The 24,794-nt window shown below is 47.1% G+C and overlaps 2 protein-coding genes across 2 annotated transcripts; one reads left to right on the top strand and one right to left on the bottom strand.

Annotated features, from left to right (window-relative positions):
- Nucleotides 1–270: 270 nt before the first annotated feature.
- Nucleotides 271–6,074, bottom strand: TSACC (TSSK6 activating cochaperone). The gene is made up of 4 exons (XM_028090214.2): nucleotides 6,008–6,074; nucleotides 5,301–5,357; nucleotides 1,687–1,809; nucleotides 271–501 (listed from the first exon to the last, which is right to left on the bottom strand). The coding sequence occupies exons 2-4, from the start codon at nucleotides 5,332–5,334 to the stop codon at nucleotides 284–286; spliced, it is 375 nt and encodes a 124-aa protein (XP_027946015.2). The 5' UTR covers nucleotides 5,335–5,357; nucleotides 6,008–6,074; the 3' UTR covers nucleotides 271–283.
- Nucleotides 6,075–6,306: 232 nt separating this feature from the next.
- Nucleotides 6,307–21,620, top strand: CCT3 (chaperonin containing TCP1 subunit 3). The gene is made up of 14 exons (XM_028090112.2): nucleotides 6,307–6,458; nucleotides 8,279–8,340; nucleotides 8,958–9,008; nucleotides 9,105–9,167; nucleotides 9,916–10,012; nucleotides 13,814–13,931; nucleotides 15,657–15,843; nucleotides 16,706–16,855; nucleotides 17,623–17,755; nucleotides 17,939–18,020; nucleotides 19,301–19,481; nucleotides 20,307–20,552; nucleotides 20,810–20,941; nucleotides 21,282–21,620. The coding sequence occupies exons 1-14, from the start codon at nucleotides 6,428–6,430 to the stop codon at nucleotides 21,384–21,386; spliced, it is 1,638 nt and encodes a 545-aa protein (XP_027945913.2). The 5' UTR covers nucleotides 6,307–6,427; the 3' UTR covers nucleotides 21,387–21,620.
- Nucleotides 21,621–24,794: the final 3,174 nt, after the last annotated feature.

The raw sequence follows: 24,794 nt of genomic DNA, 5'->3' as shown, positions 1-24,794 counted from the left end.
TGCCTCCCCCTAGCAACTCCCCTCCCCCTCAAGGCCCCTCCAAGGACCACTACATTTTGCAACGAATTATTGGTCTTAGCTGCGTTGTTAGACAGTAAATCCCCAAGATGGTCTTTACCGTGATACGTATCCCCAAGTGCCTTGTCCAGTGCTTTGCACCCAACAAGTGCTTACTGCGAACTTGCGAACTAACCAACCATGTGCAGAATACCTATGCCCAGGTTCCACCAAGAGTTTGCTGGGGAGAACGGAGAAAACATACACAGTAACTTTGTTCCACAATTCATTTACTGAACTGGGGCAGGTGATTTAACAACAGATTGTGGGATAAGGCTGGGAGAGAAGAGTTCTTGCTTCCCTTCCCAGGAGCCAGCTGTGTCATGGATGCTTGTAAATTTTCCAAAATAGCCATCTGTTGTTGGGTGAGCTGGATCTGGAGCTGGAGATTGGCATACATACATTCTAGGAGTCCCAGGCATTCCTTGGGCTTGTGGTCAACTCCTGAAGGGAGAGCAAAGGAGGTGCAAAGGGGGCAGGCGACTCTGTAACTGCACTGGGGTGGGGAGGGCTCTAATCTTTCCTGCACAACTCGACACACACATACCTTTGCTTGCCTGTCGCCTACCTGGCCACCCTATTTTTTTTTTTAAAGATTTTATTTATTTATTTGACAGAGACACAGCGAGAGAGGGAACACAAGCAGGGGGAATGGGAGAAGGAGAAGCAGGCTTCCTGCCGAGCAGGGAGCCCGATGTGAGGCTCGATCCCAGGACGCTGGGATCATGACCTGAGCTGAAGGCAGACGCTTAATGACTGAGCCACGCAGGCACCCCCTGGCCACCCTATTTTAACTGGGAAACCATCACTGGGATTTGATACCTTCCTAAATTTTTTATAGAATTTGTGATCATACAGCATGTTCTGTGATTACTTATTTAATTGTTGTTGAAGTCCCCTCTCTAGAACTGTAAGCTCCAGGAAGGCAGGGAGTTTTGTCTGATTGCTCACGGTTGTATCCCCAGCACCTAGAAGCATGCCCTGGTGCCTAAGTATTCAAAACATACTTGATGAGTGAGTGCAAAGATCCGACTGAGGCCCCAGGGAGGCCTCAGCCTCCTTACCTGACACAGTGTCGGATCAGCGGTGACCTGCAGCCCCTCCTTATTGCCTCATTTCAACCAGTCTTGCTGCATTAGCCCAATTTTTTCTCATGTTTTCAACGACATTACATGCAGCCAGCTCCTAGGTAACTTTGGGAGTCATTTGCCTATTTTTTCGTGTATTTATCGGCCTTGACTTCTTTGTCAAACTCTGAGGTCAGCAAACACTGTTGTCACGACTGTCTAGCGCCTGGTTAGGCTCCCCGCCAGTATCCTAAATGCCCACTGATTTCCCTGCGGGAATGTGAATAATTGATACGCGACAAACTGAGCTAATGCCTACCATTCCCTTCCCTAGCCACATTTTAACAACACTAGCAAGACTAGTAAAAGTGCTAATAAGGAAACCAGCACAAATTGGCAGAATCGGGAAGAAAATGAAATGAGTAGACCTGAATAATCAACAAGCTGCCAATGACCCAGAGTTGGCACCAGATCAATGGGAGAAAGCTTAGGCCACTTCCTCCATGCAACCCCTCCCCATCCCACATGGGGTCCATTTGGGGAGCCTGCCCTGCATCCTTACCTGAGGGCAGCTTTGTGTTCTGGATGTTCAGGAAAGTGGCCGGTGGGGAACTTGCTTGAAGATTAATAAAGCTAGGGGAGGGTTTGGCTCGACAAAGAGGCACAACATTACTTTCCTCTTTGGCTGGAACAAAATCAGAAGCAACTAATCAAGAGTTATTTCTAACAATTTCTAGCCTTTCTAACTAGATCTCTGCATTTGGCCTATGAACACAGGTGCCAAGGCCCTGCCCTTAGTAGCTCCAACGGAAGTTACATAAGACAAACAAAAAAGAAACCATAGTCGGAGTAAGGGAAACCAAGCAGGGATGGGTTCAGCTCACACCTGACAGTTCTCATGGGCGTGTGCCACATGCTTTCTCCTGTGCGACACTCGGGCATCACAAGACCTCGAACTCGTGGTTTCTCAGGTACTATCTCTTCGGGAGACAAATAGGGCACTGATGAAATGTGATATATCTCCACCTAAGGACCTAAATGATGCGTCTGACAGTCTGGGTGAAAATGAGACCTTTATTATTACTAAGATTTATTTATTTGAGAGAGAGAATCTCAAGCAGACTCCAGCGTGGAGCCGGATGCAGGACTCAATCTCATGACCCTAAGATCATGAGCTGAGCCAAAATCAAGTCAGATGCTTAACCGACCGGGCCACCCCGGCACCCCGAAACTGAGGTCTTTTATCTGAGTTATCCAAAGTACGTGATTGAACACAGAAATAGATGCTTGTGAAAAGGTGCAAGAGTTCAATATGAGTACGATAGAGAAGAGTCCAGGCAGGTAGAAGATATTTATTGGACCTTGAACACAGGGTGCTTTTGATGAGTGGAAAGATGTTTCAAGTGGGAGAAAAGAGGAGCACAGGAGAGCAGGATGAGCCACAGAAGGCCCTTCACGATAGTGAGTCTGAGACTTCAGGCTTTCTCTTGAATACAATGGAAAGCCATTGAGCCTTTTAGGATTAGAAAAATGTGACAAAAACTGTATTTTGTTAATCTACAGTTATTAAAATAGGCTGGATGTGAAAGAAGTTCTTGATGGGAAAATAACCTTTGGCAAAAAGAATTAAGTCAGAAGGAAAAATGGATTTGTAGGAAGAAGGTCATCAGTTCTATAGAAGACATATGCTACTTTTGTCTCGTGAGCAACACTTCCTCTGGAAAACCACTCTCCCCAGATTCCAGGCCATACTGGTGGGACCACACCAGGCCCTGCTCCCCAGGAGGAAGGGGCGTGTGACACAACACAGGCCAACCCCGGTATCTCATCCTCCTTGGCAACTGTGAATGATCCAAGGAGTAAGCACAATGGGCAAGTTGGGAAACCATATATGGATTCTGTTGTCAAAGCAGCTTGCTTTCTTCTGATCTGCTATGCTGGGAAAACGTAAAGTTGGGGCAGATGAAAGCTACTGAATTTGGCCAGCATGCCGTAAGGAGCAGATACAAGCAAGAGGGTACAGACAAGAGCATAGGAGAGAGATGGACAGACATACAGGTACAGGCACTGTGTCCCCCAGTACAGTCCCTGAGACCCCAGCTCTTGCAGGCCTCCTTCCTGGCCTGTGACCATCTCAGCCTCCCTCCCAACTGCACAAGCCTCTGAATTTCCTTTTTTACTCAAGGGAGTCTGAGTTGGGGCCCCATTAGATTAACATAAATCGTATTTTGGACATACTAATGAGTGGAGACTAGGCAGTCCAGGTAGAAATACCTACAAAAACAGGCAGAGGTGGCACTGAGCTCAGGTGAAAGGTCAAACTGCCAGGCCAACCACAAAGAGGGGGTAAAGAAACTGCAAAAACAAATCAGCTCTCCAAAGTAAAAAACTGAGAGAGAAAATGGGACCTTGGGGAGCTCTTCCTCAGGAGTTTGGAAGATGAGAAGGAAGGGGCAAAGTGTACAGAGAAGCAATGGATGGAGAGGCAAAGTGGCTGGGCCTCTGAAGGAGCCTGCAAGTCACTGCGAGGCCGAGGTCAAGGACAGAAGAACTGAATCCACTCATTCTAGGAGACAGCTAAGTGTCTCTGAGCGTCCCCCACTGACGATGCCACAGCAAGCCAACACACGTGGTGGCGACTCTCACGGAACTGACAGTCCTGAGGTGCAGACCATCACTAAGTGACCAAGCATGCACTTTATTCCACCCCAGAAATGCGAGAGAGCACCTAACCTAGAACCCATCTGTGCAGCCGGGGAGTGTGCTCCCCGGAAGTGATCCTGTCTCTGCTGGGATTTGGAGGATGAAGGTACAGGCTGTCTTCATGGAAAACAAGCCTGGCGGCAGAAGTGTGACAGGTAGGTTGTATGAAGGAAGACATCGTATTCTTGTTCTTAATTCCAAGTGCAACAGAGGAGTGGCCCGGAGCGGGGGGGGCGGGGGGGAGTCCTCACAGGTGCCAGGCTGAGGTGCTTTCTACTTGGAAACTCACTGGGCCTACGAAAATGGAAATCTGTTTTATTCCCTATTACTCCTGGTGAAGGAAATCTGTCTTGTAGGGTTTTTTTAGGCTGGGTTTGTGGATTTTCCAAGCCCTGCTGTAGACCCTCCATCTTCTTTTCCCTTCATCTCATCTGTCATTTGATGGCTCGTGCAGAATGGTAAGGAGACAGAAGCTGAAACTGGGGTCTCGAGATTATTTTCACCACTGGAAAAATTTAACTTTAACTTCCATACAAATGCACTTCTCAACAATTCAGGCCCATCCTAGGTACAGGAGGGTAATTTTCTACCAGGTTGTAAGGTGTGAAGGTGTGAAGGTGTGAAGAATACTTACACACAATGCATAAAGAAACCACACCTCTGACAACACAACAGAGGAGGAGGTTGGGGAGCAGCAACAGGAAGCAGAACATAGAAAATAACAGCAAAAAGTGCTTTATGTACATTATCTATTTCTCACAATGACCCTAAGAACTAGGTAGGTTACTCCACATTTTATTTGACAAAACTTAAGTTAGGAAATTTGCTTAAGATTCCACAACTAGCCACATGGCAGTGCTGGGGTTAAATCTGGGCCTAGGGGCTCCACCATCACGTTCTTTACCAGTCACAACATTCTGTGAAAAGATAGTCGGCCTCTCAGATGGATGGAGTCACCTACTCCGGTGGTGGCTGGGCTCTGGAGTCAGTCCCGCCCCAGGTACTTCCCTGCCCGCTGAGTGGGACCGCCCCCCCCCCCCCAAACAGAGTATCTGTTTACTCTGGTCAACATTATGTCTCCTGGAATCCCTGCACATGAAGTCTTGTTCTGAGTAGTAAGAGGGGAAACAAAGGAAGAATAATGTATTCACTCAACATATCATTGAGCAACTATTATGTAACAGATCCAGTTCTAGACACTGGGAATACAGCAATGTTCCCATCTATTTATTTATTTTTAAAGTAAGGTCTACGCCCAACATGGAACTCGAACTCACGACCCTGAGATCAAGAGTAGCATGCTCTACGGACTGAGCCGGCGGAGTGCCCCAAATCATAGAACAGCTACAAATACGTTCCAATTAACGGAGAAAATGGAAAAAAAAAATACATACAACTAGAATGACTTCCCCAAATTCTGAGCAATTAAGGTCTGGCTTTCATGAGAGAGGGAGCAGGGCCTCGGACACACACCTTTTCCGTTGGGATGGCTAGCATGCTGCTCCATCGAGACACCAAAAGGTGTGGTGCCTGGGGAAGAATCACAGCGTTACAAGACCAAAAACCCGTGCTATTACTTTACTACTGACAACTTCTCTCCAGCACATCCGGGGCTGCACCAATTTGGGGAGGAAGAAGTGTGAAAGAAGATACTGTTCTGTTTCATGACCAGCTTTAAGCGACTGTTGAGTTGTTCGTGCTCCCATGGTCCCTTCACTAGTTTGGAAAACAGAGGTCTGTTACTATTGCTTCCTCTTTTCTGGACAAAGTAGTCATTTAACTGAGCCCAAACCTTAAAGAGTCTCGCACTAACGGGGGTTCCCTCCACTTTCTCTTCCTGCCCCACCAGCCCTTTTCCTGCCCTGCGAAGTAACTTCCACATCCTGGCTCCCCATCATCTCCAATGGGCTGGCAGTGGAGCGCAGGAGGAGGGCGCGGGGCCCGGGGGCGTGCCCCGGGTCGGAGACCGGGCTCGGCCACCGCTCCCCCCGTCTGCGGGTAGCACCTGCGTAAGGAGGGCGAGGGGCGCGCTCGGGGAGAGAAGGGCTCTGCCACCCAGCCGGCCCCAGAGACCAAGCTCCCAAGGTGGCCCGCGCCGCTATTCCTCCCGCAGCTAAGGCTGGAAAGGGACCATCGCGGCCCCGGAGGACCCGAGACGCCGGCCAGCTCAGGGACCTCACCTGCGCTGTTACCCTAAAAGCTTCCGGCCCGGCACCCACCCACGTAGTTGATACACATGCGCGGTGGCGCGCCGGCCAACTGTCCCAGCCTCCGCGCTTGCGCCGACCTGCGCGCAGCACGCGGCCGGGAGCGGCCACCCTACTGCGCAAGCGCCCGCGCCCTCCCCGTTCCATCATCGCGCGCTCTCTATCTAGCTTGCCCTGCCGTTCTTGCGTAGAGGGCGGGGCTGACGAAGTCGATTGGCCGGTCTTCGTGCTGGTCAATGAGCTGGCTGCGGTGATTGGCAGCGACGCGGAGGGTAGCGGGTTTAGGTGTAAGCCCTGAGGAGGCAGCGTTTTCTGGGCTTCTTTCTGGTTCTCTCTCCAGAAGGTTCTGCCGGTTGCCCCAGTTCTGGGTACCCGGCTCTGCATCGCGCCGCCATGATGGGCCATCGTCCGGTGCTCGTGCTCAGTGAGTTGGGGGGAAGCAGAGGCAGCGACCCCCTTTTCGCTCCTTCCCTCCACACTTTGCCGTGTGGCCCCAGCCGGGTCCCGCCCTGGTCCGGCCGCGCAGGCTTCCCGTCGTTGTTCGTTTCGGAAGCCCCCTTTCCCGCGCCTCTCGGTGCCCTGAGCCCGGACCCTTGTCTCCCTGCCCCTGGCCGAGCCGCTGGTCCGCGGGCACTCGGCACTCCCCCCGCCGCCGCACCCCTGCTCGCGTGGTTTTCGGTGCGGGGCTGGAGAATGGGTTTGGTCTGGCCTGGCCTCACCGCCGTGGCCCATGGCTCCATGGCTGTGTGGCCCCGCCGGGTCACCTGGCTCGAGCGTCGCGTCCTTATTGGGGGGCTTTAAAAGTCTTTCCTCGTGGGATCGGGAGGATTAAGTGACAAGTGGGTAAGCTGCCGAAAAGGGGGTCTGCGCACAGCGAGTGGTACCCGTGGTCACTTCTCAGTGACAGCCCCCCGGGGTCTCCCTTCAGCGACCGCCGTGCGACGGGTCCGGCTTGGATGTAATTCATCCCGCGGTGTCCTCTGCGCTGAGATGTTTCCTACTGAGAGAGTTTTCCTAAATTTCTCTCTAAGGAGGACCACTTCCATTGTCTTCCCCTGGGGTGTTCCCTCTTTTTCGCGTAACTTCTGTACCCCATCTGCAAGCTCTTGTCCCTCCCTTACTATTTTCTGTATACGAAATGCAGTAACGCGATTTCTCTCTTATTTTCCCTGTACCCAGGAAATAACTGTTTTCAGGGAAAAAGAATTCACTTAACTGGGGAAAAGCCCTGTTCCTTCTGATGAGTCTACCAGAACAGTCCATGCAGGATTTTGGTTACTGCTGCCTGAAATAGGAGTCTAGATTCTGAGGGTTGTGAGCGTGTAGATTTGATGGGACTGGTTGAAAATTTTACTGATTTAAATTGTAGGGAATGTGTAATTTGGAGAGAGGAGGGAAATTGGCATTATGTTGGTTTGGTTATAGCCACTGGCTTGTCTCCATTGGAAGGGCCCGGGGATGAGTGGTGCATTGTGAAGCCTTTTTCAGGTCTGCATTCATCCCTGGCACTAGTGGCTAGAACCCAGTAGACTCCCTGTTAACATATGTACTCAGCTCTGATGGTAGAGGGGTTATTGAGGCATTCTTACTATATCCAAGCGTGGAGTGAGTGTATCCTGCAAACTGAGGCACTCTGAGAGGGTGTTCTCGTTGCACAGCACACTGGAGGGGCTCTGTCAGTAATTATGCTGGGACTGTCAGTATGATTCCCCCTACCCAAGTATGAAAATAGGAACCTCCAAACTCCTTCCTTTTTCACATAAAGCAGTGATTGATGCTTTTTTTAGGTCGCCAGCCCCTTGAGAATCTGATAGCTGTAGATCCTCTTCCCAGACAAGAACGCAGTATCTCCCCATTTTCTCATAATCTGCAGGAGTTCACCATTCCACTAAGGCTCATTCGTGGACCTCAGGTTATGAATCCTTGCTGTAACTATGTGAATGTTTGGTTAGTGGGAAAGCGATGACCAGGGTTCCAAAGTTGAAGTGTTAGGGATTGTTTGTATGCCAGGGGTTGACATAAAGAAGTAGCCGTAAGTAAATATGCTTATTTTTTTTAACAGTTTTTTAAGGTGTGTTGACATACAATAAGCTACACATATTTAGAGCGTGCAGTTTGATGAAGGTTGATCTTTGTTACATCCATGAAACCTGAGTGTGTTTTTATTTTCAAAGGTCAGGGAATAAATAGTTTCTATACAATGGGCAAATCCTGGTCTATTGCATTTTATTTTATCTATTTTAGGCCAGAACACAAAGCGTGAATCTGGAAGAAAAGTTCAATCTGGAAACATCAATGCCGCCAAGGTACCATATCTTTTAAGTAGTTTAAAGTTTATTAGTTTGCCTCCACCTGCCTTCCCTAGTATTTTTGTATTTGTTTGCAATTAGGCAGAAGGAAAGTTTGACTTCCCTTCTTTGAGGACATTTCTCTGATGGTGGTAGGTAGAAGGATGCCCTCCCGCAATGAGTTAGGCCTAATAGTTTTCTCATATTTACTTGTGCATAATTCTATTAGTGTATATTGTTTTGTAATCTGTCTGTGTTTGCCTCCCATACTACACTGAATTACTTGAGGGGAAGGACTATATTCCTGTTTGTATTCCTAGTGCCCATTGTAGGTCCTGGCTGGGTGTTCAGTAAATGTCTTTTGGATTTAGCATGGTGTGGAGGCCACTATCATGGAAAGAAATACTAATACACGGACTTGCAGTTATCTGAGTTACGGGGACCTGAAGCTCTGGAAGCCACGTCCCCTCTTTTCCTGTGAAAAACTGTTTATGCGTCCACTCTGAAATCATTCCTGAAGGGGAGAAACAGCAGCATCTGGACACATGGTGTCCTGTACCTAACATGTCTTTAACGCACACATTCACACAGTCTTCTGATTGGTGGTTACATGTCTTATATCTCATTTCTGATAGACCATTGCAGATATCATCCGCACATGTTTGGGACCCAAGTCCATGATGAAGGTAGGCCGATCTCTTACTGAACTGTTTGACTAAAGATTTTCCCTTTCTGTTATCTGGAACACGTGTAACTAGGTATAACTTTTGCTTTTGTCCTAGATGCTTTTGGACCCAATGGGAGGCATTGTGATGACCAATGATGGCAACGCCATTCTTCGAGAGGTATGAGTTTTCATTTTGCTTTCTAATAATTTTATAAAGGACCCGTAAGGTTACGTACATGATTGTTAGTTCCTTAGGACCGCTGTGGCTTTAAACAATAGAAATTTATTCTCTCATAGCGTGGAGGCTAGAAGTCCAAAATCAAGGTGTCAGCCGGGTCCTACTCCTCCTGAAGGCTCTTGGAAAGAATCTTTGTTGCTTCTAGCATCCGGTGGTTGACCACAGTCTTTGACCTTCCTTGGCTTGTGGACTCAGTCTCCTTCTCAGTTGTTATATGCCAATCTCCTGTTGTGTCTCTTAGTATAGGGGCAACAGTGGTTGGATGTAGGGCCTACCATAATATCTTGTGTGATCTAATTTGCAGATCTTGATTACATCTGCAAAGACCCTGTTTCAAAAACATTCACATTCACGGTTCCCAGAGGGCAGGACTTCAGCTGTCCTTTTGGAAAATATAATTCAACCAGTGGGTGGGTCTCTCAGTAAATAAGCTATGAAAGAGTACTGTTCTGTTTTCAAGAAACTTTAAGTTGGCATCTGCATTTTCCTCTAAAAAGAGGGGGACTTGGAAAGAGGATTCACTTAGATATTTTGAGGACCACTGAAATTCTTTCAAGCTGTGGTAAAACAATAACGGATAAGGGAGGGAATATGGAAGTAAGAAGCTCGAGAGTCAGGACCGAGGAGAGTGGGTTCCGAAGGCTTGGAGTAGTGCTGATTCCGTGGCAATCTGCATTTTCCTTTTCAGATTCAAGTCCAGCATCCAGCAGCCAAATCCATGATTGAAATTAGCCGGACGCAGGATGAAGAGGTTGGAGACGGGACCACATCAGTAATTATTCTTGGTAAGAGGAGGACGGCAGTGCCAATAAGGGAAAGCGGATTGAAACGCGAAGATTTTTGTCAGAAATAACATCTCTGTCCTATTTTAAGGAAATTGTTACAAATCCACTAATTACAAATATTTAAAATAACTTATTGCTAATTTTCTGTGTATTTTCTCCAAGTGAGCATAAAACATTCATCATAGCGCAGGATGAACTAAAAATCTGGTTGAATAAAATACAGCGCGTTCTTGTCATTCACAGTAAGTTATATTCTAGAGAGTCACCAAAGACACTGAATTAGCAAACACTAAACCATTTCTACTGGGGGAAATAGGGGTTAGGCTCCAGTGAGTCTCTTCACATACTCTTTAACTGATAAATATGAACCTTGTTTTATTTATTTGCGGGGGGAGGGGCAGGGGCAGAGGGAGAGAAACCCAAGCGGAGTTCCCTGTGGAGCCTGGAGCCTGATACAGGGCTCCATCCTATGACCCTGAGATCATGACAGAGCTGAAATCAAGAATCAGGCGCCCCTCTACCTTACTTTATGTGAGTTGTTTTGTCTTACTTATTTTTAATTTTTATTTGACAGAGCGAGAGAGTGAGCGCTAGCAGGGAGGAGAGGGAGAAGCAGGCTCCCAGCTGAGCAGGGAGCCCGATGTGGGGCTCCATCCGAGGACCCCGGGATCATGACCTGAGCTGAAGGCAGACGCTTAACCACCTGAGCCAACAAGGCGCCCCTATTTATTTTTCTTAAGTAATCTCTACTCCCGGGACACCTGGGTGGCTCCGTTGGCTAAGCGTCTGCCTTCAACTCAGGTTATGATCTCAGGGTCCTGGGATCGAGTTCCGAGTGAGGCTCCTTGCTCAGCAGGGAGCCTGCTTCTCCCTCTGCCTGCCGCTCCCCGTTTGTGCTCTCACATGCACTCTCTCTTTCTGTCTCTGGCAAATAAATAGAACCTTTTTTGAAAAAATAAATGAGTAAAAATAAAGTAATCTTTTTTCCCATCGTGGGGCTCGAATTCACAACCCTAAGATCAAGAGTTACATGCTCTTCTGACTGAGCCAGCCGGGCGCCCCTTTTCTGTTTGTTTTTTTGGGTTTTTGTGTGTGTGTGTGTGTTTTTAAGATGTTATTTATTTTATTAGAGTGAGAGAGCACGAGCAGGGAGAGTGGTAGGCAGAGGGGGAAACAGGATCCCCGCTGAACAGGGAGCCCGATGTGGGGCTCGATCCCAGGACCCTGGGATCATGACCTGAGCCGAAGGCAGACGCTCAACCATCTGAGCCACCCAGGCGCCCCTTCTGTTTGTTTTAAAGACACGTTATGGGAGCTCCTGTGTGGCTCAGTCATTTAAGCATCAGACTCTTGGTTTCAGCTCAGGTCATGATCTTATGGGTCTTGAGTTCAAGCCCTGGTCAAGCTCCATGCTGAGTGGGGAGTCTGCTTGAGATTCTCTCTCTCCTTCTCCCTCTACCCCTCCCCCGCACTTGCGCACGCGCATGCACACACTCGCTCGCTCTCAAATAAATTTTTAAATAAAAATAAAGGCACGTTATGTAATATATGTTGTTGATTCATTGACATTGAACTCAGCTGCCAGTAGCACTGTAACTCATGCCTGAATGAAGCTTGTATAATGTGTTGTTTTCTCTGTAAGGCACATCACAGCCTTCTTGCACTTAGGAAAGCTGGACTGTACTTTATTGCTACACTTGGGGGCCAGTTTAAATAGTGAAATCAACAAAATGCACAAAAGTGTGAAACTATACCACATAAAGTATGAGAGCTGAAACAAGGCAGAACATTGCATTGGGTGACTCAAGTTTTTCATCTCTGTACCTTTGTGTGAATGACCATGAAGATGCCCCAAATGCTGATTTGGGGTTCACAAATAATATTTTAGCCAGTAGTTCAGTTGACAGATGAATCTTGACAATGAGTCTTGACCATATAAATTTTAATAACTGATCTTCCCATTTTCTATAGGATCATAAAGGATCACTTTTGAAAATTTGACATTGCCTTTATTTCTCTATATGTTTTAAGTCGGTGGAGAAATGTTTATAATCAAGGCATTTGTTTTTTAAAATCTGATTGCACATTGTTAAGGAAATGAGAACTGTTTCAAGGGATGCCAATTTATAATGTTGTCCCACATGCCTAAAAGTAGAGTCTATACAAAATTATTATATGAACTTTTAAAGTGACGTTTTCGGTCATTTTTAGAATGCGTTGGGTCAGGTAGAGATGTACTGGAGTCACCACCAACTAAGCACTTAGTTATTTTATTTTTTGAGAGAGTCGGGGGTGGGGGGGTGGAGGGGTGGAGCAAAGGGAGAGGGAGAATTTCAAGCAGACTCCCCACTGAGCTCAGAGCCAGACCCAGGGCCCAGGTGCCCACTAAGCACTTCTTTAGACCCAACTCTTTTGAGGAGTGAAAACTGGGTATGGCTAATCTGTGCCTTGAAGAAAAACTTGGGGGATGAAAGGGAGGACAGACTTTATATGCTTTCTTACCATTTTTTGGTTGAAGATGAGCAGTAGTCATCAGAATTTTCTGGCTAATAATCTCAGTTAAATCTCCTGGAGAGATGAGGTGAGTTAAGTATCCATGAGTCTAGGTAGCTCTGAGAAAGAAAACACTGCCATTCCTAGAGCCATTTTTCTTCTAAGTTATCCTGACTGTTCTCTAGCAGGGCATACATATTCTTTCTTTTTTTTTTTTTTTTTTTTTTTTTACATATTCTTTTTTAAGTGAACTTACTCCAACATCTTTTAAAATGCTTGATTATCTTTGGAGGCACCTGGGTGGCTCAGTCAGTTCATCACCTGACTCTTGGTTATGACTCAGGTTATGATCTCAGGGTTGTGGGATCGAGCCCCATGTTGGGCTCCACACTCAGTGCAGAGTCTACTTGTCCCTCCTCCCTTCTGCCTCTCCTGCCGTGCATGCACGCACTCTCTCGCTCTCTAAAAATGAATAAACAAAATCCTTGAAAAATAAATAAATGCCTGATTATCTTTTAAAATGCATGATGGTCACTTAGGAATTAGTGTGAAGTTTTGAACTCAAACATTTGAGCACATGCCAAAGAATACACTTGTGAACCTTGACACTTTTGTGTACATTTTGAAAATCAGTGTTGGTGGGCAGGTAGTACAAGCAATTTGTGCAAAGGCTTTTTTTTTTTTTAAACTAAAAGTACTTCTGTCTCTTGAAACTTTTTTTTTTTTAAGAAACAGGCTTGTGTGTATGTGTGTATCTATGTATGTATGGATTTGTGTGTGTATTAGAAAGTAAAGACAAATTTTTTAGTACAGGGACATTTCACAAATAATCTTTCAATCAGAGCGTAAATTTTGTAAATTTTTGTGGGTATGCTTCCAGACATAAGGTTTTATGTGTGTTTTGTTTTGTTTTGTTTCACTGCATCCTAGGTGTTGAGATGATCATAAACAAGTCCGTTTTCCTTTATGCGTTTTTCCTTCTAGAGTCTTTGAAAAATAAAAATGTCTCTCTTTGTTTAGAAAACTGGTGACAAATACTGATCTCGAAAGATGAGAGATGAAAACTGTACGTTCAGTCTTTGATCACTTAAGATTTGTCTGATAAGGATATTTCCTTTATGAATTGCCTTGTATAAAGTATAAAATTTGGATTACAAAAATCAGATTAACAGATAATTGGCATAGCTTTTGGGACAATCTATTTTAGGAAAAAAGTTAAGGTATTTTTAGAAGCTTCATGAAGTTGCCTTGAAATCCCGGCGCTTTAAAAAAAAAAAAAACATTGTGGCATGTGTATCTTTTTTTCAGCGGGGGAGATGCTGTCTGTGGCTGAGCACTTCCTGGAGCAGCAGATGCACCCAACAGTGGTGATCAGTGCTTACCGAAAGGCGTTGGATGATATGATTAGCACCCTTAAGAAAATCAGGTATTGAGGAGATCAGAAACACACCATCAGCTAAGGGGGGCCTGGAAGACTCGCGTGTTCTGAGCTGGTGCAGGAAGGCCAAGCACATCACTAGTTTACACTCTGATGTCCTGTATGTGAGGAAGAGAGGAGGAGAGCGGAAGGAACAGAGGATAATGGCAGGATGCAAAGCAGACAAAAGGAGCTGGGTTCAGTTCTTCGGAGTATCTTTGGTTACATGCTATTTGCTTGTTTCCCTGTCAGGTGCTGCCGTGGAAAATGTGTAGCAAAATAGACCTAGCTTCCCAAAGTTTAGTTTCCACTGGGGGGAATTAGTTGAAGAGTTAGGTAACTAATTATTCAGGACTTAATACTAAAGTGTCCTACTATCACGTATGATTATGACTGATGCAGTCAGTTCTCTCATAAAATGACGTGGAGGGTGGTAGCCGGCAGTTTTCCATTAAAGTCAAGAGGAGTAGAACTGAAAATGCTGTTTGAATCCCGTCTAGGAACCAGAGAACTTGTTACTTGTCTGAGTACTAATAGGGTAATGATAGGCGTGTGGAAAGGCAGGACTTCTGACGTCAGAGGATGTTAGGTCATGACAGAATGCAGAATGTCTTCGATTTAAAAATTTTGCTTAAAATAAAACCTATAATGTTCTACTCTGATGTGGTTGGGTCTTTGGGTATATAAGTCTCAAGTAACTTGGTGAGCTCTGTATTATGTGCCTGTTAAGAAACAGCATGTGATAAAGTCTGTCCAGCACTCTTAGGAAATGTGGTGTTTGCCTGAAATTATTTTTATGAAATAAGCTGTGTAAGAATGTGGAGCTAACCAAAGGATTTCTTGAGTTTGTGGTGCTGAATTGATAGAGAGTTTTTCTTACCAAACAATAATTGTCTAAATATCTCAGATGATACTTCTAGAGGTGTTGCTTTTCTAAAATCCATAATTCAACAACTATGCAATGATAGCATATTATGTGCCTTACACTGTTACATGAAAATTTGGACAAGATGGTATCCAAGGTTTTGTACAACTTCATTTTTATGGTTGTAAATAGTCTTATCACATACAAATGTATGCTGTTGTTAGGAAAGACTAAACACATAAACACAGCACCATGTGGTACACCATGTAATAAGGTGCTGGATAGAATAGAATCAGGTGTTCAAGGATAGTACAGACTGATTATCAGGATGAGCTCTCAGAATTTTCTAGCTATGGGATAAGGTATCAAAGACAAAATGTGTTTTGACCCAAGTTATAAAAGTTGAGTTTATTTGGGCGCCTGGGTGGCTCACAGTTGGTTAAGCATCTGCCTTCAGCTCAGGTCATGATCCCAGGGTCCTGGGATCGAGTCCCACATCGGGCTCCCTGCTCAGTGGGAAGCCTGCTTCTCCCTCTGCCTGCTGCTCCCCCTGCTTGTGCTCTTTGTCAAATAAAATCTTAAAAAAAAAAAAAAAAAAAAAGTTGAGTTTATTTGGTTGAAGCAGAAGGTAAAGAACACACTATTTTTCTGTAAACCCTTAAGTTTGGAGGGTTGTCAGGCATGAGAACAGATTACTCAGGGATTCGAGACACTTTCCAGGGATGGGTTAGTTGTAATCTTGTTGAAAGGCAGAGGGGGATGGACAGTTCTGCCTGTTGGCCTACTCTGGTCCCCAAGCTGTGGATGAGGGACTTCGTTGAATATCCAAGGTCTCTGCTGAGCATACTACCTGTTTCTCCTTTCTCCAGTACCCCTGTTGATACCAATAACCGAGATACGATGCTGAACATCATCAACAGCTCTATTACTACCAAAGCAATCGGTCGGTGGTCCTCGCTGGCTTGCAATATTGCCCTAGATGCTGTCAGAACTGTGCAGTTTGAGGAGAACGGTCGCAAGGAGATCGACATCAAGAAATACGCAAGGGTGGAAAAGGTAAGCTCTTTCAGTGTGTGTTTGGAAGACAGCTTATTTCCTAGTATGAATCAGCTTACTTGTGGAGGACATAGGTTTATGTCTTTATAATTAGAACAATATTTGCTGCTTAGAAAACAAAAACCTGAAAGAAAAAGGGTACCAAGGGCGTTTTCCCGAAATAGTTGTTACTTTCACTGCTGTTCCTACCCAAGGTTTACAGGAGCTAGAGAAAGGCTTATTGGTGTTTCCATGTTTGTGCGTTTGCATACACATCTGCCACTTGGTGAAGATATGAACAAGGGCTCCATGCTGTCTCGCTAATAGGCCCCAGAAAGCACTCTCCGTTTCTACTCATTTAAGGTCGACAAGTAGTATTAGTAGCTTCTGGCCCATAGGTGGAGCCCCAAGCCTAAAAATTCTGTGGGAATCTTTTCCAGGAAGTAGGAGAGAATCTTTGCCAGTCACTGAATTTCTTAAGAGTTTCAGCTGACCTTCAGATTGGGGTTCTGGTCCATGATTGGTGTGCCTCCTAGAGGGAAAAAAATGTGATTGCAAACTTTTTTTTTTTTTTAAAGATTTTATTTGAGAGAGAGAATGAGAGAGAGAGCATGAGAGGGGGGAGGGTCAGAGGGAGAAGCAGACTCCCTGCCGAGCAGGGAACCCGATGCAGGACTTGATCCCGGGACTCCAGGATCATGACCCGAGCCGAAGGCAGTCGCTTAACCAACTGAGCCACCCAGGCGCCCCAACCATGTTTGTTTTTGACGTTCAAGGAAGAAAGCTATGTTAGAAACCTGAAATAGTGCTCATTTGGGAAAGCTGAGTGTCTAGGAAGGGAGTTGAGAAACTGGCTGTGGATGAAAGTGGGTCTTTTGCTCAGATACCTGGGGGCATCATCGAAGACTCGTGTGTCCTACGGGGAGTCATGATTAACAAAGATGTGACCCATCCACGAATGCGGCGTTATATCAAAAACCCTCGCATTGTGCTGCTGGATTCCTCTCTGGAATACAAGAAAGGAGAAAGCCAGGTAAGGTTCCTGCCCTCTTCCTTGAAGTTGGTGTAAGGATCTGACTGCTGATACGGACAAGGGAAGTAAGGTATGTTCATTACATTGTCTATTGTTGTGTCAGTTAGTGACTTCCATATATATTTTCTGCTTCTTAAGGGAGTTCTTTAACGTAGCTAGTATTGACTTCAGTTTACAGATGAGGGATCTAAAACTCAGAGAAGTTAGGTTAATTGAGGAACACAGCCATATTGACCAAATCAGGATTTGAACCCAGCACTGTTGGCTTCAGTTCCACACTACCATGCCACCTCTCCTAACGCAAGAGTAGGGGGTAATTCAGCTGAGAAATGCCAAAGAATTTCCAGAGGAAGGAGGTTCACCAGGCTCTATTACCTGTGCATAGAATAACTGAAGCTTGTTAACACAGGGATTGAGAACAAGATGTAGTTTATTGGTGGGAAGAATTAAGACCCAGAATTACTATGCACACTGACAGGCCAGAGGTAACATTGCACTGAGGGTCAGGGACCTTAGGCCACAGTCTCCACTGATAGCCTTTGACTTTGAATTCCACTTAATGCGTAATTAAATGAAGGCCTTAAGCTGGAGCGCTGGAGCTAAACTAGCTTACAGAGGGGCGGGCTCCTGGCTTCAGCAGGCCTCTAACGGACACCTTTTGGGGTGCATGAGAGGACTGGGTAGAGGAGCCTGATACTCAGGATGATTCTGAAGAGCTTCACTTGTCCAAGATTTTTGTTAAGTCCATGACTTTCTCCACCACACAGACTGACATTGAGATCACAAGAGAGGAAGACTTCACGCGAATCCTCCAAATGGAAGAAGAGTACATCCAGCAGCTCTGTGAGGATATTATCCAACTGAAGCCTGATGTGGTCATCACAGAAAAGGGCATCTCAGGTAGGACTGTATTCGCTTTCCATCCTCCTTTTGAGGTAGAAGAGGGTGGGTTGACCTCCCCTCCCCCACTGGCATAGATAGCATAGTAAACGTGTGATGGTTTAGGATACATTGAGGATGAAACCAGTTCAGAACCCAGGAATTCTGGCTTCCAGTTTGACACCTCTACTCTTGGGTTTACAGATTTAGCTCAGCACTACCTCATGCGGGCCAATATCACAGCAATCCGCAGAGTCCGGAAGACAGACAATAATCGCATTGCTAGGTGAGTAGGCCACGTAAAAATAAGATTCTTCCTTCCCATGTGTTTCCCTTTTGGAGCTTTATAATGCAGTTACCATTTCCTGAAAAGGTTTAATGTAGGACCCAGTCCGCCAAATCAGGTACAGGTGGGAATAACCTGGGTTTAGCTGTGTGCCCTCTTCAGAAATCCTCCAGTCCAACAATTATCTACTGCAGGAGTCATTTTATACTGCTGCTAACCAGGAGTGATCAGCTTATGCTTAGACATCTGTGGTCCCCATCTCAGGGTCTATTATAGTCTGTTTAAACTGTCTCAGAATAGAGCACAACCAGTGGTTTCCCTGACTGGATCTTCAGCTGCTGTTAATGCAATTTAAGATTGCACTCACCTTAGATGAACCATGAAAGACTATGGACTCTGAGAAACAAACTGAGGGTTCGAGAGGGGAGGGGGTGGGGGGATGGGTTAGCCTGGTGATGGGTATTAAAAGAGGGCACGTTCTGCGTGGAGCACTGGGTGTTACACGCAAACAATGAATCATGGAACACTGCATCAAAAACTAATGATGTGATGTCTGGTGATTAACATAACAAAAAAAACTATTTTGAAAAAAAAAAGATTGCACTCACTTTTTCTGCACTGATTCTGTGTTCACATACCATTCATTTTTAATACTAATTTTTATTTTAAAAAGATAAGTCTACCCCAGTATCACGTATCAGATCCAAGTCGAGTTTTATACTTCTGCTAGTTCTGAAATGGCTCTGAGCATACATGGGTACAAATAGTGGACTGCATGCCCCTGAGTGGGGAAAAAGTGACAGGTTAGTTTTGTGTTCAGTGAAACTGAGTCAGACATACACTAATGTACTTATTTTTCTTTTTGCTTGGCTTTTGCGTTGTCTTTAGTACAGTTCTTTTACCGGCCTTGGGCTCTAGTTGGGCAGTACAGGACAAATTCTATCTAGAAAGGACCGTTCTGTGGTGCACACACATTAGATATGCTTGGGAGCGCGTTTGTGCAGCGTCTAGTACCCACAGAACATACTTGACTTAAACCGTACTGGGTCGCAGTAGCTGCTGTAGGTATATACACTCGCATTTATAAAGCTCTGTTAGTCTAAGGAAACTTCACCTGGATATATTTGAGAATCTAATTCTGCAGGCAGCCAAGACTTCCGAGTTAGGTAGCAGTGTTTTCCAGCAATCCACTTTTGGCCTTATCCCCAGCCACAGACCCTAGGGACTGGGAAGATGAGTAAAACTACCCGAAATCACCTGCCCCCCAATCTAATCAATAGAGCCTGTGGGGCCCGGATAGTCAGCCGGCCGGAAGAGCTGAGAGAAGAAGATGTTGGGACAGGAGCAGGGGTGTTGGAAATCAAGAAAATTGGAGATGAGTACTTTACATTCATCACTGATTGTAAAGACCCCAAGGCCTGTACCATTCTCCTCCGCGGGGCCAGCAAAGAGGTCCTCTCGGTGAGTCTGCCTCAGAAGTGTGACTGTGCGCACTGGTGTGATTGTGTGTCGTTCGGTTTCTCGAGAGAGTCCCAGAGACCTGGAATCCTCCTGTTGCCCACTCGTAGCTATTTGATTTTTGATATGTGGCCACAGATACCTCTCTTTTTTTTTTTAAGGTTAAAAACCATTTTTTAGGGACATGTGGTTGGCTCAGTTGGTAAAGCACGCAGCTCTTGATCTTGAGGTCATGAGTTTGAGCCCCACCTTGGGTATAGAGATTATATACATGCGTACATAATTTAAAACAAAAATCTCATGATTGTCGGAAAAAAACAAAATTTACCATCTTAACCGTTAAATTTTAAGTGTATAGTTCTGTACACATTCACATTCTTGGGCAGTAGATCTTCAGAACCTTGACATCTTGCAAAACAAATAACCCATTGAACAATGAGTCAGCATTTCCCCGGCAACCACTGTTTCCTTATTTTTTAAGTTGACGTTACAAATACCACTTTTTTCTCGGGTTAAGTAACTTACCCAAAGGTGCACAGGCAAGTACCTATACCACGCAGCCTCCGAGGCGCTGCAGTTGGGATGGGACACAGTGGGGTACTGCTTCGTGTAGTCTGACATCGCACCCCCTGGCCCTGTCGTGCACCTGTAGTCCATGTGTTCCTCCAAAATCCAGGACATCTCCTCTGCCCCATAGGGCATCCAGGGACCTTTCCAATTGCCCTCCTTGATGGTTTACCAAACTTGGCAGTTAGGAAGCCCTTGAGTACCTCTGATGTGTTCCTGAGTCATCGTTTTGGCTTCATATTGTCTGTTTGCTTTCCCAAGGAAGTGGAACGCAACCTCCAGGATGCCATGCAAGTCTGCCGCAATGTCCTCCTCGACCCCCAGCTGGTTCCGGGAGGTGGGGCCTCTGAAATGGCCGTGGCCCACGCCTTGACAGAAAAGTCCAAGGCCATGACAGGTGTGGAACAGTGGCCGTACAGGGCTGTTGCCCAGGCCTTAGAGGTCATCCCCCGTACCCTCATCCAGAACTGTGGGGCCAGCACCATTCGTCTGCTTACCTCCCTTCGGGTGAGTTCCTTCCCAGGCTTTGCTCCTGACGGGGTGGGGAGAACTGCTTGGCCTAAGGGGATGGTTCACATTGGTATGTCTGGCTCTCCTAACAGCTTGTGCCTTCAGGTGTCCTCTCTGAACACTCGACCTGTTTGCTGTCATTGTCATCGCCTTTTCTCACTTCACTGTTCTTGGTTTATTATCTAACGTTCCTGCCCACTTCCTTGTTCTTGGTGTCTTTTTCCTTGAACTGTTGACGCTTCTTCTGACCATAGGCCAAGCACACCCAGGAGAACTGTGAGACGTGGGGTGTAAACGGTGAGACGGGCACCTTGGTGGACATGAAGGAACTGGGCATCTGGGAGCCACTGGCCGTAAAGCTGCAGACATACAAGACGGCGGTGGAGGTGAGGCTCCTGGCACCTACGCTGTGCTGCTGATTTGCACAGAACCAGAAACCACGTGCCGGTCTCAGTCTTGAAGGGAGGGGTGTAGACGGCAGAGTGTTCTTGGAAGGTCTCCCGAGGAATCCATCCCCCTACTTACCTTTAGCTTGTAGAGAAAGCAAGGTGACTGCATAAGATGCTTCCTTGCTGAGGGAGAGCTGAATTTTCCACGCCAGGCTCTGAAAAGGCAGATCTCAGATAAAATGCTAATTGTGTGGGAGGAGCTAGGTGTTCTGTTTTAAAGAAAACAAGTATCCCTCCATTGTCTGCTGGCCTCTTTGGGGCTGTGGTTTCTCCCTAGACGGCAGTTCTCCTCCTGCGGATCGATGACATTGTCTCGGGCCACAAAAAGAAGGGTGATGACCAGAGCCGGCAAGGCGGGGCTCCCGATGCCGGCCAGGAGTGAGTGGAGGGCAACGCCAGCTCGAGGCGCCAAGCCGGCAGAGGCTCCCTCTTCCCTGAGCCAGACTGCCAGGGGCACTGTGGATGTCTTTGTTTGGAAGGGACCGGGTTGAGGGGCAGCCTCAGCCCCTTTCTGTCTCAGCTCAGTTTGCAAAAGGCGCTGACATGTAACTCTTCTCTATTGTAAGCTTTCCATTTAATTTAGTTTGCTTCCGATGATTAAATCTAAGTCATTTGAGACGGTGGTTATGTGTTTTGCAACCTTGGGTCGTGTCTCTGCCTCCTCGCAAAGGGGGAGGAGGCAGAGGACCTTGCTGGGGAGGAAGGGAGGTGAGAACGAGGTGTAAGTCTCTGCCTCCCTGAAGGTATTTTCTAGACGTCCCAGTAGATGCCGGTTGGGAAGACTCTTGGAATTGAAAGGGTCACACTTGAAAGCTCAAAGAAGCACGGCTTTGTACTCACAACCCAGAGAAGCGGAGGAGCCGTCCAGACCACAGGTGTCCCATGGGCGGTTGCGTGGAGAGCACCGCCCAGCACGCGCTAGGGCTCGGGCGTTTGTCCTGAAGAACACGAGCATGGGTTGGGTTTTTGCTGTTGTCTCCTCTCACTTTGGGAATCCCTGCTGTCTTACCTGGAGCGCTTTTCTGCCTGACTGCAGGCCGTGCTCTGGCCTGCTGGCTGGTCCTGGTGGGCTCGTGTCGCAGGGGGGCCCTCCCTGCTGGCAGACATGGAAGGGTTAATCGCAGTTCGCACTTTGTTCTTATCAAGGGAGGAAAATAATGGTGGGACGCTGGAGGCCGGGTGGGGCCGGCCTGAGATTTCCTCAGTGTCCTTCCTCTTGGCTCCTGGGCCCTCCACGTCCCCCTGGTCCTTATGACTCATACAGTGAGCCTTTATCTCCTCCCGACCGCAGGCCTTAGTCACGTTGGGTTGAATACCAGGTAGAAGAATAATAGCACACAGTGCCTGCTGCGTAATAAACACACTTTAGTCATGGTGCTCGTACTAACTCGTCCCCGCAAGGACTCTGGGATCAGTAACATCCCCCATCTTATGTTGGGGCATCTGTCTGGCACAGATAAGGTCATGTCAAGGGCCACAAAGCTGGCGAATGGCAGACGGGCTTCCTGTGGGCGGTCTGGCTCCCAGCAGGCCGCGCTCACTGCAGGAGGCGCGAGGGGGCTCTGGAGGCCTCTGGTCTGTCTGCACCTGGGGTACGGCGTCGCCTGAGTGCCCTCAGAGGTCCTTGCTCTTCCTCCGGCCTGAGGGGCTCTGGAGTCAGCCCGCCTGTCCTGTGCTGAGATCCGTGCCTCTGTTTATAATCAATCTTTCAGAGTTCTAGGACCCTAGACGAGAGGTAAGTGACTAGATCTTGACGAAGTGGTGCTCATGAAGACCCTGTGGGTCTTTGTTCCCGTTTGATTTCCCCCGACGTCCACTCTGGCTGCAGTTGTCCCCATCGGGCACAGGGCTGATTGCTGGGGGAGCGTGTGGTGGCCTCCCTGCTGTCGTCGGAGCCCCTTCTCTGAGCACCTCTGTGAGCGGGAGTCCTGGTGAGCTCCACCGGTCCGTACTCTGCCCCGTTCTGTGCTGGCTGCCTTGGTCACTGTGGTCCATGGGCCCGTGAACACAGTTTGCCACCTCCTTGACTTTGGGCATGGCCCTGCCTGCTGTCAGACTCCTAGATTCGCCAGAGCCCATTTTCCTCCTGTGAAGCAGCATCTTTGTGGGTGGCGGGGAGGCTTGAATTCCCGACTACTCAGGCCAGACTCTTGTTTCTACTTTCCCGTCAGGGTCCGGAGTTGATAGCTCCGACGATTCAAGTACTTGTCTCAGAAATGAGTTTTTGCTTTGTTTTGTTTTAAATATTTTGTTTATTTGACAGAGACAGCGAGAGAGGGAACACAAGCAGGGGGAGTGGGGGAGGGAGAAGCAGGCCTCCCGCCGAGCAGGGAGCCCGACGCGGGGCTCGATCCCAGGACCCCGGGACCGTGACCTGAGCCGAAGGCAGACGCTTAACTGACTGAGCCACCCAGGCGCCCCAAAAATGAGTTTTTTGAGAAAACTTGAATTCATCCCAGAGTAGCCATTTGGGGGAAAAATGAAGTCGGGTCCCTACTTCATTCACTGTTTGCAAAATTAATTCTAGGCAGCTGAAAGGTTTCAATATAAGAAGGTGAAACCAGAAGAAAACATGACATTTTAGAAAACATTAGAGTGGGGGAAAATGATGCATACGTAAAACACTGGCATCGTGAAAAAGACAAGCAGTAGGGCATTGGGGGATGTGGGGATAGTTGTCCCCATACAAAAGTTAATTCTTTAAAGAACTTCTAGAAATTAGCAGGAAGAGAGGCCACAGAAAAATAGGCCAAGAGTGTAAATAGCTCAAGGAGTCAACGATAAATGACAAAACACAAGGAGCTGGCTCACCTTATTCGCGGGGACAAGCAAGCGTGGTAAATGCTTAGCGAGGATGTGGAGAAGCAGGCCCTCTGGCACGTGGCCTGTCGATAAACCTCACAGGTCAGTTTGATGTGGCTGTTTATCTTCCATATTTGGATTCAAGTGTGTATGACATGCTGTACATACAGGGATATGCATTTCAACGTCCACCCTAGCAAATTGTAAACTACCAAGGTTCTGGGTAGATGTATCCATGGGACATCCTCCTGTGGTGAAATACTTCAGTGGAGAATGAGCTCCGGGTGCAGAGACGGTCCTCGGCGCGCACATGTAAAAGCAAGCTGCAGAACGGTGTTCGGATGCCGTTGCGTGGCGGGGTGTGTGTGTGTGTGCGCGTGGGCGTTATGCACAGAAGAGCTTTGGTTTTTTTTGCTTTATTTAAAGCTCTACACCCAGCGTGGGGCTTGAACTCACAACCCCGCGACCAAGAGTCGCACGCTCCCCTGCCTGAGCCAGCCGGGCACCCCTGCATAGAACATCTTTGGAAGGACAAACTTACGCAATAGTGGTGGTCTCGGGAAGGACCCGGGTTGCTGGGGAATAAAGATGATACCCTTCCGGACCTTGTGAAGTTTGTGTCATACGCATTATTATTCGTCAAAAAAAAAAATTTTTTTTTAAAGATTTATTTATTTGACACAGCGAGAGAGGGAACACAAGCAGGGGGAGTGGGAGAGGGAGAAGCAGGCTTCCTGCGGAGCAGGGAGCCCGATGTGGGGCCCGATCCCACGACCCCGGGATCATGACCTGAGCCGAAGACAGACGGTTAATGACTGAGCTACCCAGGCGCCCCTTAAATATTTTTAAGCAAAAACACCCAAAAGCAACAAAAAGGGGATTTATTCATCCAGACATGAACTCTTTTTGACAAATTTATTCATCCCGACATGAGCTCTCACCTCTTACTGAAGTACCTTTTCTCCGCAATAAAACTGTGAGCTCTTCT

Source organism: Eumetopias jubatus, unplaced genomic scaffold (assembly GCF_037043125.1).
Source record: "Eumetopias jubatus isolate StellerSeaLion01/CBP00866 unplaced genomic scaffold, mEumJub1_p1.0 scaffold_12, whole genome shotgun sequence".
NCBI classification, from domain to species: domain Eukaryota; kingdom Metazoa; phylum Chordata; class Mammalia; order Carnivora; family Otariidae; genus Eumetopias; species Eumetopias jubatus.
Note: the sequence above shows the minus strand (reverse complement) of the source record. Positions and strands in the feature narration are given on the sequence as shown.